This window comes from Malaclemys terrapin, chromosome 24 (genome assembly GCF_027887155.1).
Source record: "Malaclemys terrapin pileata isolate rMalTer1 chromosome 24, rMalTer1.hap1, whole genome shotgun sequence".
Classification (NCBI taxonomy): domain Eukaryota; kingdom Metazoa; phylum Chordata; order Testudines; family Emydidae; genus Malaclemys; species Malaclemys terrapin.
In genome coordinates this window covers 1,242,033-1,260,389 of record NC_071528.1, presented here as the reverse complement: position 1 = coordinate 1,260,389, position 18,357 = coordinate 1,242,033, and the positions used below count along the sequence as shown (strand labels likewise).

General features: G+C 40.6%; 1 protein-coding gene across 1 annotated transcript in view; it reads right to left on the bottom strand.

The window, feature by feature from the left end:
• Positions 1 to 18,357, bottom strand: part of LMNB2 (lamin B2) — an 83,754-nt gene that overhangs the window by 14,004 nt on the left and 51,393 nt on the right. The window contains exons 3-5 of the mRNA XM_054013958.1: positions 3,779 to 3,935; positions 2,982 to 3,107; positions 1,688 to 1,858 (exon numbers count right to left, since the gene is read on the bottom strand). Coding sequence (XP_053869933.1) covers positions 1,688 to 1,858; positions 2,982 to 3,107; positions 3,779 to 3,935 — 454 coding nt within the window. The remainder of the gene's footprint in view (positions 1 to 1,687; positions 1,859 to 2,981; positions 3,108 to 3,778; positions 3,936 to 18,357) is intronic.

The window sequence follows — 18,357 nt, the reverse complement described above, 5'->3', positions numbered from 1 at the left end:
AGCATTAACTGTAACACTGGATATTTGTTATCTTTACAAATGTCCAATCCCTTTCTGAATCTTGCTAAATTCTTTGTCTCAATGACTTCCTGAGGCAGTGAGTTTCACAGTCTAAGAAGTGCCGTGTGAAAAAGTATTTTTTTTTAGTCTATTATGAATTTATCTTCCCTTCTAATTTCACTGAAACTCTCCTTGTTCTTGTGTTATGACAGAGGGAGAACAGAAACTCCTGATACACCACCTCAGACCAGTTATTTTATATACTTTTATCAAGCCTCCCTCCACCCCAGGCAAACAATATGTTTTTTCATTCCCTCTTCATGTGAAAGTTTTTCCACCTCTCTAATCATTTTCAATGTCCTTGTCTGAACCCCCTTTAATTCCATACTATCCTTTTTGTGATGGGGTGACAGTACAGATTTTTATAATGCTATTATAATATATTCTTTATCCCTTTTCTTATACATCCAAACATTTTGTTAGCTTTTTTGACTGCAGCTGATCATCAAGCAAGTCTTCATAGAGCTGTCTACAATGATGCCCAGGTTGCATTGCTGAGTTAATACATGCAGTGTTGCTGTAATCATGTTGGTCCCAGGATATTAGAGAGAAAAAGTGGGTGAGGTAATATCTTTTATTAGACCAACTTCGGTTGGCGAAAGCAACAAGTTTTCAAGCTTACACAGAGCTCTTCTTTGGGTGTGGGAGTTGATACAGTTAATTAGAATCCTGTAAGGTGTAGGAGTAGTTTACCTTTTCCCTTCAATGTGCATTACTTTATTTTATCAATATTGAACTTCATCTGCCATCCAGACAACCTTAACCTGGCCCTCTGTTTGATACCATTATTCTCATGGGATTAATTTATATTTCCCACTGTCTGTGGTTTTGAATCTCATGTTAATTCACTTTCACCATTTACAACAGATGTGTTCATTGGTTTATAATAATAGTACTGTTAACTATACTATATTACTCAGGGGCGGGGTTTCTAATAGATAAGAGCATTTTTAATACATTTATTTGGTAGGTGTTCTATATGAGCACCTGGGTCTGATGCCATCAGCCTTTAGGTAAACTCCAGCTAGTACAGAACTCTGTGACCCCTCAGCAACTCTGGCTTCTGCAAGAACATCAAATCTGTCATCCACTCCCTATACTGACTTCCCACAGAACACTGAATCAAGTTCAAGGTCTCAAGCCTTATCTTCAAGGTGCTCAACAGCCTGGGCCCAGGGTATCTGAAAGACTATCCAAAGCTCTGGGATGAAGACTGTGGTCCTCACATAGTGAGACTCCCTACAAGAAGGATAAAGCTTGTTTGTGCAGGAGACAGATCTTTCTCGAAGGCCAGACCAAGAATGCAGAATTAATTCCCCCAGGAACTAAGAACCATCATAAACCTCCCCATCTTCCACTTCAAGGGCAAGGCACATTATTGTGACCTTGCCTCCTCTTAGAGAAACCCAGAGTAACAAGTGTACTTAGATACATTTTTCAAAAAATATTCAAGATGGAACTAGAAAATTGCACAGGTCCCGTTACAAAGAAAATCCTGGTGTTACCTTAACTATAGAGCCACTCCGAGTGCTTCCATAGTAGCATGAAAGCTCCCTGAGGTAGGGATAGAGTTTTCCCGTTGATTGTGAGGCAGCCAGTAGAACACTAAGATACCAGTAATATCTACCTTGGCCTGATAGGTCTGTTCCAGCTCCATTTTGTACAGTTTGACCTGTTCATCATGTTGATTGCGCAGATCCTGCAGGGCCTGGGCCATTTTGGATTCATACTCCTGCTGGTGACTGCTGTCTATCTCAACTAAACGGTGCTCATGCCGTTTCCTTGTCTCTCTTACTTCCTACATAAACAAAAATGCAGGCAAAGGCCCAAGTTAGGGTAAACATGATCAATTTCTTTTACACCACAATTAATTATTTCTGTTATTTAGCTGCCAAGGCATTGAAAGCATATCACAAAGTCCAACACAGTTAAAAACACGAACTTTAGATCTGTTAAGGTGAGCTAAATGTTTTAACAGATACAAAATTATCTGGTCCCTTTCTACAGGAGCTAATTTATAAACATGTTCAAACATTAATTGTCTTCACTTAAAAAATGCTAAGAGATTCTAAAATAAGGGGTTATTTTGTGCTGCATTAACCAAATAAGAGAGAGCAGGATCAAATATCAATTTTAACAGCAGATCGAGTGCAGCACAAAACCCTCTCCCCTCAACACACACACATTAAACCCACTGGTAGATGACACTCTCTGTAGAGATTCATATATTACTCTGGTAAAAATGGGTACACTGTGAACCAGTGACACGAGGTGAAAATAATGAATTCATATGGGTGTGCACTTAAGAGATCAATCTGGATGAGCCCTATTTATTTAAGACTTTGAATTAACAGCAAAAAACCTACATGCATCTTCTTTCCCTGAAGTATAACAGGACCTAAAATGTGATGCTCTTGAATTTTATTGTTTTCACTCAGACATTCTCTCTCTTTCCAGAGAACTGTGAGCTCTTGATGCCCTAAATTAACCTTTCAACATGTTTGCATGCATGAGCAACATACATAGAAGGCTAACAGGAATTCAGAACGACTTTACAAATTGTCTTACAGGAATACCCTACATCTGCAAACAGAAGAGAGACTCTCAAACGACAAAAAAATGTCTTTCCACTCACTGTGATGTGCCTTAATCTGATATAGAGAGAATTCCATTTTATATGCCAAGATAACTAGAAGTGCAGAGCCAGGTAGTTCTGGGTGCTTACCCCAGCTCTGCCACTGATTTAACGTGTGACTTTATGCAAGTCATTTAATAGCGTTGTGCCTCAGTTTCTCTATTTATAAAATGTGGACAATGATGATCATTTCCCTAACTCACAAGATTAGTCATTGTTTGTAGAGCACTTTGAGCAAAGGCTACATAAGCTCTGTGTTATGATTAAGCTGTTGGATTGATCATACCTCCTCAAATATGTTCTTCCGGAAATCCAGGTCCTCTTGTAAGCTCTGGCAGCGATTCTCCAAGTCCACTCGCATCAATGTCTCCTTTTCCAATTGCTTCTTAGCCACAGCATGACCATCTTCTGCCTAGTGAGAAATTCAGAATCCAAATTTTAAAACTGCATTTAAGTTCAACTGGCATCCTTGTTCTCCATTTATGAAATTCTACATAGTGCCCTTAATTTAATTGCCTGTTCCCAAGTGTTCCCAACTATTCATCCGTTCCCAAGTTAACGAGTTTCCCAAAAGAATACCAGTGACTACATTTAAAACAACTTTCATATGCTGGTATCACCTACTACAGTTCATGTTTATCTCAGTACTGTCTGATAACATAACTGGGAATTGTTAGCTCCCCACACTTTATACATGGAGTAGACTATTCTTTAAATATTTTTCATTGGGACAGCCTGGGTATTATTTCTGCATGTACTTGATGATGTAAAAGGATGGTGCTGAAGCAGTGCTGAAATGCCAGGCTTTACTCAAGACAATGTTAGGCTGCCCTTGCTCATGAACAAACATTTGTGGGTTTCATAAACCAGTTGAGAAAGACAGGCATCTGCATACCAGAGTTGTTCTATGGAGCAAGAGCCACACACATGCAAATTTAATCTCTATACTTCATGTATCAATCTCTAAGTAGATATATTAGCATGATTGTGCAACACATTACAACAGTAAACTAAAGTAACAAATTCAACAGGATAGAGTCTTTCTTTGTATATAGGTAAACTCTAAAATGTTCCTTTACATACCTTAGCAAGCTGGGCCCGCAGGTCAGCAACCTCTGCTTCCAAACTGCGCTTCTCATTAAGAGCAGTACTGAGTTCTGCTTCACTTCTATGGAACAGGGCTTCAAGATCCTTAATGCGACTCTGAGCCACGGATAAATCTGCATCTTTCTTTTTGTAGCTAAAAAAAATAATAGATATGTGTCTTATTTCCACAAGCTGGCTGCTAGTTTTATTTCTTTCAAAAGGTTTTGTTACATTGAGGTTCCATATCCCAAACTGACCTCTAGCAATTATTACTCATTATTTACCACTAGGTGGCCCCAGACTACTATCTATTTTAAGTTATTAAAAATAAACCACTCTAAAAAAAACTTTTTTTCCATTGAGCTGTTGCAAATCTGTTGATTACTTAAGAGAAACTTTAGCAACTTTAGCCATTTGTGGGGGGAAAAGTTACATTAAACTGTCTCCCCAACAGACCGTGATAAAGTCAGCATTATATATACACACAGCACAATGTCCAGTGCTGAATAAAAATTCCATTAATCAATTAACTTAAAACTTGGATAGCACATTTCATCCCGAGGAGCCTTACAAACCTTGGACCTGATCCTTAGAGTAGGAGAGCACCTGCAACTCCCACTGAAGTCAATGTGTGTTGCAGGTGTTCAGTGCTTCTAAGGATCAGGGCCATTCTACATAATGTGCTCATTCCCAAACCAAAAAATCGTTTCACCCACCACTGAAATGCAGTCACATCTTGGAGGCAAAGTAGCAATCATTTAACAGTACCCAGTACAATACACATCAAATGATGACAGATCATTTTTCCCAGTGCAGATAGCCAGGAACATTTGATAGTTGGCAATGTGAGTTTGTAGACTGATAGAAGAACAGGCTTTCCTTCTGAAAAGGTCAAGCTTTTTAGAGAGTCCATGTCCCTTGGTGTCATCTTAGGAAATCCTTGTTGTTCAGACTTTTCTTGTAAGAGATCCTGGCACCTGATGTGAGTAGAAATCCTCAAAGCTCTTAAGAAGGAGTTGATATCACTATCAGCTCTTTTAGAGTAGACAATATCAGAGGTTAGGGTCTGCCACAAGTAATTAGCTGGCTCCAATAATTCCTTGTTGATCAGCATTGCAAGATTTCCAGGCATAGTGTGGTGCAGAATATCAAATAATTTTAGGCTTCTCTTGAACCACCTCCTGTGTAAAGGGTCTCAGCTATATATTTCACAAGGTTGTGGAAGATTCTGAGATTATCTGGTGGGTGGCACGGATGGATTAACAGTGTCATCAGGAAAGGAGGAGGATACTGGAGCTGGAATCAATTGCTCGTCCACCTCTGCACACTGATCTTCCTCACTCCACCTCTAGTCTCTAGATTCGGTGATTGCACTAGCTGACTTAGGTAACTAACTAACCTGCCATAAGGTGAAGGCAATTTAACCAGTTGGGGGGAGCAGGAAGAAGGAGGCGGGAAGAGGCAGAGGATGGTGGCTTGCAGACATATGGCTACATAACCCATGCCCAGCACAGCCAAGACTGGTAAGCATATGCATACTGGACTCCACAAAGGAGGATACTGAGGGCATGTTTCCAACAAGACTAATGTGTCTTCCTAATTACAGAGTGGTCTTGTGGCATCCCTCCCAGGATCCCAGTATAATGCCCAGGAAGAGGAATGGGAATGAGTAGGAGATGAATCCCAATGGAGAAGATGAAAGAGAATACATCTCTTTTAGTGGCACAACTACCCTTTCCAGTTTGCTATGGCACTCCAGCATAAGAAACATGTTACTGACCTCTCCCATGCAAAATGTGGCACTGTGATTTCAGTGACCAAAAACCTAATCATCGTTGCTGATGTTTGTACAAGCCAACAAGAGTGAGTGTGGTACAAGGCCCATATATAGACTGCTGAACAGGCCATTGATGCCAAGGTGGTCCAATACCAATGTGATGGATACAAACACACTCAGTATCAAGAAAGGTGGCACTGAAAAGTCAGCAAGAAGTTGTTAAACAAGTCTATCCTAAACAAAGAAAGAGGTGGTTTTTTATCTGTAACTGGAGGTTCTTCAAGATGGGTGGTCCCTCTTTGTATTCCAAATGTGTGTGCGGATGTGCGCCAAGTGCAGAAAGATTTTCTTAACAGTGTCATGCATCCCCTCATGCTCCCAGACAAGGTTATAATAAGCTGTGTGTATCAACACCTCTCCAGTGACCCCGATACTGCTGAGTTGTCCAGTCTGCAGTAGAGGGGTGAAAGGGAGGTTGTGGAATACAGGTAAGTAACCTCCTCTTCTTCTTTGAGTGATGGTCCCTATATGTATTCCAAATATGGGGGAGTAGTGAGCTGTGATCAACATGGAGTTGGGTGCAAGGATAAAGTGGAAGTGCAGTATCTGTAGCACAGTGTGGCACACTACAGCGTCCGCAGCCGCTCTTGGGTGAGGCGTAGTAGGCTATGAATGTGTGAATGGAATGCTGCATTGCCACCAGAGGCGGATTAAGCTTTTGTGGGGCCCTGGGCCAAAGCAAGTGGTGTCCTCTCCCACCCCTTCTGCCTGCTGTTCCCGATGTCACCCCCGCACTCCTGCCAGGGAAATGGGGTTGGGGCATGGGGGCTTGCCCTGCTCCTCATGGGCAGGCAGAATGGGGCAAGCCCCCATGCCCCGACCCCACTCCCCAGCAGGAGTGCCGGGTAGGCGGACGGAGCAGGGCAAGTGCTACCAGCTGGACCTATACAAAACTGAGGGGAATGTCCAACGTTTTGAGCCTAAAGTGGTAATCAAGGATGATCAGTATGGATATTGCACTCAGTTGGTGGTGATGGCGGTGAGCTCATGAAGTGAAACGTTTCCATTTAGCCCAGTAGCAGGCCCTTCTGGATGTCCTCCAGCTTTGAGTATTGAATAGCGTAATCTAGGGGCCAGATCAGACGAGAAACATTCACATAAAAAAGAATTGGACACATCAGAAAAGGGCAGACAAATAAACAGTGACAATTTTTTAAAGTGCTTGTATATAAATGTTAGAAGTCTAAATAATAAGATGGGTGAACTAGAGTGCCTTGTGATAAAGGAGGATATTGATATAATAGGCATCACGGAAACCTGGTGGACTGAGGACAACCAAGGGGACACAATCATTCTGGGGTACAAAATATATTGGAAGGACAGAACAGGTCGTGCGACTGCGGAGGCGGGGAGTATGGAGTGGCAATATATGTGAAAGAAAATGTAGAATCAAATGAAGTAAAAATCTTAAGTGAATCCACATGTTCCATAGAATCTCTATGGATAGTAATTTCATGCTCTAATAAGAATATAACATTAGGGATCTATTACTGACCACCTGACCAGGACAGTGATAGTGACGATGAAATGCTAAGAGAAATTAGAGAGGCTATCAAAATTAAGAACTCAATGATAGTGGGGGATTTCAATTATCCCCATATTGATTAGAAACATGTCACCTCAGGACAAAATGCAGACACAAAATTTCTCGATACTTTAAATGACTGCTTCTTGGAGCAGCTGGTACGGGAACCCACAAGGGGAGAGGCAACTCTCGATTTAGTCCTGAGTGGAGTGCAGGAGCTGGTCCAAGAGGTAACTATAACAGGACAGCTTGGAAATAGTGACCATAATATAATAACATTTAACATCCCTGTGGTGGGAAGAACACCTCAACAGCCCAACACTGTGGCATTTAATTTCAGAAAGGTGAACTATGAAAAAATGAGGGGGTTAGTTAAACAGAAATTAAAAGGTACAGTGACTAAAGTGAAATCCCTGCAAGCTGCATGGACCCTTTTCAAAGACGCCATAATCGAGGCCCAACTTAAACGTATACTCCAAATTAAAAAACACAGTAAAAACTAAAAAAGAGCCACCATGGCTTAACAACCATGTAAAAGAAGCAGTGAAAGATAAAAAGGCATCTTTTAAAAAGTGGAAGTCAAATCCTAGTGAGGTAAGTAGAAAGGAACATAAACACTGCCTAATTAAGTGTAAAAATGTAATAAGAAAAGCCAAAGAGGAGTCTGAAGAATGGCTAGCCAAAAACTCAAAAGGTAATAAAATGTTTTTTAAATACATCAGAAGCAGGAAGCCTGCTAAACAACCAGTGGGGCCCCTGGACAATCGAGATACAAAAGGAGCGCTTAAGACAATAAAGTCATTGCGGAGAAACTAAATGGATTCTTTGCTTCAGTCTTCACGGCTGAGGATGTTAGGGAGATTCCCAAACCTGAGCCGGCTTTTGTAGGTGACAAATCAGAGGAATTGTCACAGATTGAGGTGTCACTAGAGGAGATTTTGGAATTAATTGATAAACTTAACAGTAACAAGTCACCGGGACCAGATGGCATTCACCCAAGAGTACTGAAAGAACTCAAATGTTAAGTTGCAGAACTATTAACTATGGTTTGTAACCTGTCCTTTAAATCGGCTTCTGTACCCAATGACTGGAGGATAGCTAATGTAACGCCAATATTTAAAAAGGGCTCTAGAGGTCACCCAGGCAATTACAGACCGGTAAGTCTAACGTCAGTACCGGGCAAATTAGTTGAAACAATCATAAAGAATAAAATTGTCAGACACATAGAAGAACATTGTTGGGTAAAAGTCAACATGGTTTCTGTAAAGGGAAATCGTGTCTTACTAATCTATTAGAGTTCTTTGAAGGGGTCAACAAACATGTGGAAAAGGGGGATCCAGTGGACATAGTGTACTTAGATTTCCAGAAAGCCTTTGACAAGGTTCCTCACCAAAGGATCTTACGTAAATTAAGTTGTCATGGGATAAGAGGGAAGGTCCTTTCATGGATTGAGAACTGGTTAAAGGACAGGGAACAAAGGGTAGGAATAAATGGTAAATTCTCAGAATGGAGAGGGGTAACAAGTGGTGTCCCCTTTGGTGGAATCTCCTTCCCTAGAGGATTTTAAGGTCAGGCTTGACAAAGCCCTGGCTCGGATGATTTAGTTGGGGATTGGTCCTGCTTTGAGCAGGGGTTGGACTAGATGACCTCCTCAGGTCCCTTCCAACACTGATATTCTATGATTCTATGAAATCCATGCTGGCTGCTAGTGATTACCACTTCGTCCTCCAGGTATTTGTAAATTTAATGTTTTATACATTGTTCTAGTAGCGTCCCAGGTATCAAAGTAAAGCTGACCATCTATAGTTCAGCCTCTTTTCACCCTTTTTAAAAATGGGCACTATGTTAGCCCTTCTCCAATCTTCTGGGACCTCTCTTGTCATCCATGAGTTTGTAAATATTATTGCCAGTGGCTCTGAGATTTCTTCAGCTAATTCCTTCAGTACCCTCAAGTGAATAGCATCCAGCACCACTGATTTGAATTCATTCAAGTTGGTCAGAAGATCTCTGATGTGTTCTTTCCTTATCCTGATCTGTATCCCTTCCCCTTTATTGTCTATGGTAACTTCACTAGTCATCCGGTCACGTTATTTTTTGTGAGAAGACAAGAAAAGTAGGCACTGGGCAGCTCTGCCTTCCTATCATCTTCCATTACCAGCTCACCTGCTCAATTGAGCAGCGGACCCACACCGTCCTTGATCTTTCTTTTTTGTCTGACATATTTGAAAAAACACTTCTTATTGCCTCTAACATTCCTTCCCAGCTGTAACTCATTCTTTGCCTTGGCTTTCCTGATTTTGTCCCTACACACTTGCCCATGTATACTTCAATGGTGACATGCCCCTCCTTCCATTTCCTGCATGTATCCCTTTTGGTTTTTAGATAGCTAAAACGTTCCTTGTGCAGCCACACTGGCCTCCTGTGGCTGTTATCTTTCTTCTGTGTCAGAATAGCTTGACACAGAAGAGCCTCTAGTATTACACCTTTTAAGAACTGCCAGCCGCTTTTGACTCCTTTTCTTCAATTGGTCTTTCCATGGGACCTTGCCTACTACTTCTCTAAGCCGGTTGAATTCTGCCTTTCTGCAGTCCAGTGTCGTCCTTTTGCTGTTCTCATATCCTCCTATCAGATCATGATCACTTCCTCCAAAGTTCCCAACCATCTTCATGTTCACAAGTAATTCATCCCGGTTGGTCAAAAACAGATCCAAAATGGACAATACGCAAGCTGTTCCCTCAACATTCTGAATCAGAAAGCTGTCTCCTACACGCTAAGAATTTGCAGGATGTATTATGTTTTGCTGCAACAGTCTTCCAACAGGTATCAGGTAAGTTAAAATCCCCATTTGGTTACCTGCAAACAGAGTACGTCACTCTCTTAGCTAAAAGACTAAGACCACACAGAAACAGGGTTCTGACTCAGGCAATGTGGCGGTAAGAGGGAATTGGAGAGGCGTCGACACGCACAGTCTATTATAACCTCGGCTGGGAACACATGATGCACGTGCAGGTCAACGGACACTGCTAAGAAAACCTGGCTCTGGCACATACGCCCTGGAATACATATAAGCACCATCACCTGAAGAATGTGTGTTTACCTCAATTACATATAAGTAGTAAACAGGGATGACAGAACAGCAAGAAGGGGAGAACAGTTTCTTAAAGACAAACGACAAGCTAACACCTCTAGTCCAGTGTCATCAAAGGTGATTGGCAATCACTGGTCAAGTGGCCATTCTTTGGCAACAAAGGGGGGCAGGAACAGATCGATCTGCATTTTAGCAAGCAACAATATGGAACCTCTTTCACCACAAGACTCCAGATCCCTAGCCTCACAGTCAGAAGGAACTTTACCTAAGAGTCACCCTCAGAAAAAATGCATTACAAAGGTTGACTGGAATATAAAAGTGAAGAGCAAAACCACCCCAGGTTATCTTTCTCTCTCTCCCTCTTGATCACCTAAGAGGAAGGAACCAGCCTTTTGTCAGGATCCTGATGTGAAAATTTGGTTAGCAATGTTGCTGGGAAAACATGCTAAGGATTTTACTTTGAACCAAGTCTAGTTTAAGTTTTAGCCATTAGAAAATATTATCTTTATTTCTCTTGTACCCAGTTCTGACTTTATACAATATATTTATACTCAAAATCTCTCTTGTAGTTAAACAAACTTTTTATTTTTTAATCAAAACTAATCCAGTGCTGTTTTTAAACTGAGCTGTTTGTTAACACCGTTTAAAGTAGCAAGCTGTTGGATATTGACCCCTTACAGGGGTGATGAACCTATAATATCTGAACTGTCCAGAAGAGGGTTGGGCACTGCAGATCACACATTCTGGGGAAAACTCAAGACTAGGAATGCGTTGGGGTCACCCTGCAAGTAACAACCAAGGCTGCTGGAAGTCAGAGTGTGGCTGATGTGTTGCCGACAAGCCACTGGGGTCAGAGGTGCTGGAGCGGGACATCAGCTATACACAGGACACTCAGGATGTAACTGTTTGGCTGTTTGTGAGCAACCCACGTTGGGAGCTACAAGAGCAAGGCATTGTGAGGCAGCCAAGGTTGCAGTGCAGGTGGTCATACAACCCCTCACTGATCTGGACTGCACCCTAAACTGTGACAACTGCATCTCACGCTCATGCTCACCATCTTCCATGATCCAGCCACCAAGGTACTTGAACTGGTCAGTCCACTTTAGTCTCATTCCATTAATCTCTATGTCCAATTTCTCTGTGGCACTTCTACTGACTCTCATGCTCAGTCCTAGTCATGCTCATATATATAAGCACAATCATAAAATTATAAATGCCAGTTTAATCCTTGAGAGACTTAAAGAAAAGAACTGTTCACTAAATTACTAAAGCAAACTTACAGCACTGTGGATTTTACCACAGCTCTTAACACACTGTTTTCATCTTCCGGGAACTTGGTTATGTTCTGGAAGAGAAACCAGCAGTGGACAGCTAAGGAAATTTGTAAAATTAATTCACTGGCTTCCGTGTCTGAAAAGAGATGTGCAACTCTGCCCTGCATTGCACTTGTCTACATTAAGGAATTCTGTATAACTGTAGGTACACACCTGTGTGCCACACAAGAAGTTTCTTAGAAACAGAGGATTTGTCAACAGTCAGAAACTTAGCCCTAATATCAACACTGTAGTGGTGCAAACTCCTTATATCTAGACTCTCTGCAGCAGCACAAACTGGGGCTTGAATTAACTTACACCTGCATAAGCCCCTCCGTGTGTCAGTGCAGCATGTCTATATAAGGAGCTGCACCACGGTGCATAACTACAGCAATGTAGCTAACCTAAAGCAAAATTTCTGAATGTAGACAAAACCTCTGTTTCCAATAAATTTTTCCATGTTTGGAACAGAGGTATCTAGCTTCAGGAAGAGAAGCTCTTTCACTTTAAACAAGTCTCAAACATCTCTGGCTTAATTTATCCATCTATACAATGGGGATATTACTCCTAACACAGGCCTCAGCCTCATCATACAGTGGTAGTGGGAGGATTCACACTCACATTTGCACAAGACTTTGAGATGGAAAGTGCTATATAAATGATAAGTAGCATCCTTATGCAAAATTCTACTACCCACATGTTCAGCACAATTGATTTTTTGACTGACCGGTAAAACATCCTTAGTTTTTTTACTTTCATTACTCATTTCATTTCATTATTTGGTCAAGAGTGGCAGAGCAGCTTTTGTGTCTTGAATGGTAAACTTCCATGGCAATTTTGTCAGGCTATTCTAGCTCGAGTACATAAATATGTACACAAGAGCCAACTGTACTTCAGCGTTGGTCAGCACAAAGCCTTGTTTTTCAACAAATTGAATAGAGCAGGTCTAATGCAATTAGTTTGGTTACATACTAACGTAGCACCACAGCTTTGTGTGGTTTATTTATTTTTCTTCATTAAAATGTGATGTCATGAATGATGAGCTGTGCTCTGGCAGCTCTTGTTTTGCCTGTTACTTGGGATAATGATGAAGAAGCGATAAACAAACCTTAGGCAGTTAAATGCATTAGGAGTACCAAGAACAGATTTGTATAAAATGTGCAATATGTCTTCAAAATATCACCAGATGGATGTGGCTTGGCAACACAACAACTCACTGTTGCTATTCATAGCTGGTTGTAGTGATACTGATCATGATACTGTAATTACAAGATTCAGAGGTGCCACTCTAAACACCAGGGGCCAGAGTTTTAAAGGCACCTAAAATGCAGATAGGTGCTTAGTGGGATTTTCCAAAGCACCTAGGCACCTAACTCATTTAAATCAATGGGAATTAGGAATCTAGATACTTCTGAAAATACCACTAGGGACTTATCTGCATCTTTAGGTGCCTAAACATTTTAAAATATGGCCCCTGACCCTCTGACAATATGACATTTGCACACATCTGTTTTACATACACTTCAAGTAACATGCCACTAAAGTTTACTAATTCTAAATGACATGAAGCTCTTATATTTCTGCCACTAAGGAAAGAGAAGCCTCCAAGACCCATTTCAATGCAAGTCTAAAGGAAACTACTGATTTTGTTTCCGTAACAGATCCATGCTGTTTGTCTCATCCATCCTGATGATGGATTCTCTAAATTTCTTACCACTTTTTTTTTTTTTTTTTTTTAAGAACATAACGGCCATACAGGGTCAGACCAATGTCTTACGACAGTAGCCAATGCCAGATGCCCCAGAGGGAATGAACAGAACAGGTAATCATCCAGTGATCCATCCCCTGTCGCCTATTCCCAGCTTCTGGCAAACAGAGGCTAGGGACAACATCCCTGCCCATCCTGGCTAATAGCCATTGATGGACCTATTCTCCATGAATTTATCTAGATCTTTTTTTAACCCTGTTATAGTCTTGGCCTTCACAACAGCCTCTGGCAAAGAGTTCCACAGGTTGACTGTGCATTGGCTGAAGAAATATTTCCTTTTGTTTTAAACCTGCTGCCTACTAATTTCATTTGGTGACCCCTAGTTCTTGTGTTATGAGTAAATAACTCTTCCTTATTTTCTTTCTCCACACCAGTCATGATTTTATAGACCTCTATTCACATCCTCCCTTAGGCATCCCTTTTCCAAGCTGAAAATTCACGGTCTTATTAATTCTCCTCATACGGAAGCCGTTCCATACCCCTAAGTATTTTTGTTGCCCTTTTCTGAACCTTTTCCAATTCTAATTTATCTTTTTTGAAATGGGGTGACCACATCTGCATGCAGTATTCAAGATGTGGGCATACCATGGATTTATATAGAAGCAATATGGTATTTTCTGTCTTAATGATTCCCAACATTTTGTTAGCTTTTTTGACGGCCACTGCCTATTGAGTGGATGTTTTCAGAGAACTATCCAAAATGACACCAAGATCTCTTTCTTGAGTGGTAACAGCTAATTTAGACCCATCATTTTATATCTATAGTCGGGATAATGTTTTCCAATGTGCATTACTTTGCCTTTATCAACATTGAATTTCATCTGCCATTGTGTTGCCCACTCACTCAGTTTTGTGAGATCCCTTTGGAGCTCTTCACAGTCTGCTCTGGACTTCACTATCTTGAGTAGTTTTGTATCATCTGCAAGTTTTGCTCCCACCTCACTGTTTACCTTTTTTTCCAGATATTTTATGAATATGTTGAATGGTACTGGTCCCAGTACAGACCCCTGGGGACTGACCATTTATTCCTACCTTTTGTTTCCTATCTTTTAACCAAATACTGATCCATGGGAGGACCTTCCTTCTTATACCAGGACAGCTTACTTTGCTTAGGAGCCTTTGGTGAAGGATCTTGTCACAGGTGTTCTGCAAATCTAAGTACACTATATCCACGGGATCCCCCTTTTCCATATGCTTGTTGACCCCCCCCACCCCAACAAATTCTGGTATATTGGTGAGGCATGATTTTCCCTTTACAAAAACCTTGTTGACTCTTCCCCAACAAATTATGTTCATCTTAGGGTTGTCAAGTGATTAAAGAAATTAAGTATGATTAATTGTATGAGTAATCACACTGTTAAATAGAATACCATTTAAATATTTTTGGGTGTTTTCTACATTTTCAAATATATTAATTTCAATTACAACACAGAACACGCAGTGTACAGTGCTCGCTTTATTTTTTATTACAAATATTTGCACTGTAAAAAACAAACAGTACTTTTCAAATCACCTAATACAAGTACTGTAATGCAATCTCTTTATCATGAAAGTTGAACTTACAATTGTAGAATTATGTACAAAAAATAATTGCATTCAAAAATAAAACAATGTAAAACCTTAGAGCCTACAAGTCCACTCAATCCTACTTCTTGTTCAGCCAATCACTGAGACAAACAAGTTTGGTTACAATTTGCAGGAGATAATGCTGCCCACTTCTTATTTACAATGTCACCTGAAAGTGAAAACAGGCGTTTGCATGACACTATTGTAAGCCAGCGTGGCAAAATATTTACGTGCCAGATGTGCTAAAGATTCATATGTCTCTTTATGCTTCAACCACCATTTCAGAGAACATGCATCCATGCTGACGACAGGTTCTGCTTGGTACCAATCCAAAGCAGAGCAGACCGACACATGTTCATTTTCGTCATCTGAGTCTGATGCCATCAGCAGAAGGTTGATTTTCTTTTTTGGTGGTTCGGGTTTTGTAGTTTCCACATCGGATTGTTGCTCTTTTAAGACTTCTGAAAGCAAGCATCAAGTGCTGTAGCTATTTTTAGAATTCTCACATTGGTACTTTCTTTGCATTTTATCAAATCTGCTGTGAAAGTGTTCTTAAAATGAACATGTTCAGGGTCATCATCCAAGACTGCTATAACATGAAATATATGGCAGAATGCGGGTAAAACAGAACAGGAGACATACAATTCTCCCCCCAAGGAGTTCAGTCAGAAATTTAATTAATGCATTCTTTTTTAGAAGAGCATCATCAGCATGGAAAAATGTCCTCTGGAATGGTGGCCGAAGCATGAAGGGGAATACGAATGTGTAGTGTATCTAGCACATACAGTAACTCCTCACTTAAACGTCTTCCCAGTTAAAGTTGTTTTGTTATTAAGTCGCTGTTTATTAGAGAACATGCTCATTTAAAGTTGCACAATGTTCTAATACCCTCTACCTCCCCTCCCCCCTCCAGCAGGCTCCACAGATCACCATGTCCTGCCCGCTGCAAACAGCTGTTTCGCAGTATGCAGGGAGGCTGAGGGGGGAGGAATGATGACCCAGTGTGCTCGGGGGAGGGGCCTTGGGTGAAGTGGAGGCAGAACCAGGGGATGAGCACACCCCAGTACTTTGAAAATTTGGCACCTGTGGCCCCAGAAGCCTATGGCTATCTCCAGCTCTGCAGGGATATAGAGGTTCACTGCCTCTGTGTTGTGCATCCCGAGCATTCCATGCAACCTGGCAGATTAGTTCCCTTAAGAGACAACAGGTATCCCCAGCACCCTGGGGGATAGGGGGCCGTTCAGTGACTAACTGGAGCAGGCATTTGTGTGATTTGCTGCTCAAATGGCCAAAGACATCCCCACTGGGTGCTTGGGAAGGATGCAGCAGAGTGTTCCTTTCTATGTGCTGCAGCTTGCCTGCTCTGCCTGGCTCCCGTGTTGAGCCCAAACCCGCAGAGCTTATACGAGGAGAACTCTGCAGGCCGATGAGTGGAGGTGTTGTTGGCCCACTACTTCACAACTGTGAGTCAAACTGCACATAATGTCTTTTGTCTGACGAAAAAGTTTCCCTGGAACCTAGCCCCCCCATTTACATTAATTTACATTAATTCTTATAGGGAAATTCACTTAACATCATTTTGCTTAAAGTCACATTTTTCAAGAACAAAACTACAATGTTAATTGAGGAGTTACTGTAAATACTTTGCAACGCCGGCTACAAAAGTGCCGTGCGAATGCCTGTGCTCACTTTCAGGTGACATTGTAAATAAGAAGCAGACAGCATTATCTCCTGAAAATGTAAAACTTGTTTGAGTGACTGTCTGAACAAGAAATAGGACTGAGTAGACTTATAGGCACTAAAGTTTTGCATTGTTTTGTTTTTGAGTACAGTTAGGGAACAAAAAAAATCCACATTTGTAAATTACACTTTCATGATAAAGAGATTACACTATAGTACTTGTATGAGGTGAACTGTAAAATACTATTTCTTTTGTTTACCATTTTTACAGTGCAAATATTTGTAATCAAAAATAAATATAAAGTGAGCACTATACACTTGGTACTGTGTTGGAACTGAAATCAATTTATTTGAAAACATAGAAAAACATCCACAAATATTTAATAAATTTCAATTTTATTGTTTAACAGTGCAATTAATCAAGATTAAAAAATTAAATCACAATTAAAAAATTAATCACTTGAGTTAACTGCAATTAATTGACAGCCCTAATTCATCTATGTGTCTGACAATTCTGTTCTTTACTATAGTTTCAAACAGTTTGTCCGGTACTGAAGTCAGGCTTACTGGCATGTAATTGCCGGAATCATCTTAGGAGCCCTTTTTAAAAACTGGCATCACATTAGTTATCCTCCAGTCATTTTTCAGACACTAATATAATTTTAAGAACATAATAGCTATTAAAGATGGGAGAGACCATGCTAAACTAACTCCAAGCCATGCTAATGCAGGATTGTTCATTGCAATGCCTCTGTCAGTTCTTTTTCTAGGATAGTTTTAAATGTTTCAAGCAATGGTGTTTCCACCCATTCCCTCAAACCTATTCTAGTCTTCTAGATCTCATCACTATCAATTTTTCCCATTACTCGCTTTCATTTTATCCTTACTGGTTATCCATTATTTTACCATATACAATTTTACATCTTAAATTTACACTGTAAATATTTAAAGATAATGCTCCCTCACACTTTAGCTGTAGCTCAGTCAAGTCTTACAGTACACCTGGATTTAATTCTTTTCATTCTTTCTTCACGTGATAATCCCTCCAGCCCTGGTACTTGTTGCTCCTCTCTTAAACCTCTCACCTTTCTGATAAGGTGCTCAAAAAATGAATTAGATATTCCCTTCTCTTGTGATGTGTTCCCTTGTTGTACTCACCCCAAAATCATAAAGGCTTTCTGACTGCCAGACTGCATTGCAAACTCTTATTAAACTGCCTGTTCCCTGTCACTTTCTTCATTCCTGTTTCCAAGGCCCTTACCCCCCCCCCTTCTAGTTTGGAGGCCATTTCCCCATATATCTATCTATCTATAGTTGCATTCTTCCAAGTTGAACCTCATGGAAATTCCTGTACCCATATCTAATCTCACTACATTCATTTATTTTATCTTTGTCCTCACTAAGTTTTAATTTCTACTAATTTATTATCTACAACTGTCTGACATGCAGTGTTTTCTCCTCCTCCTCCTCCTCACCGCTAATCACTATGGTATCCCACTAACCTCTCCCCACTATGTGATATTTTACCTCAGGCCCAGTCTATACAGAGCTATCAACTGAATCAGTTCCTAAATCCATTTAGTTAAATTGGGATAAACACACTGTGTGAATACTATCAATTTAAGATTGCCTTTTATCAATATAAACTGATATAACAGCACTGAACCTGTTTACAAGCACTTCATTTTGGAAGGTTTACTTCACAGCCATAACAGATAAAAGCTTAATTTTATTAAGTTAAAGATTATATTCTCCAGAAGCTAACAGGCAAGACCCCTGCTAATCAGGAAATAGTTCCT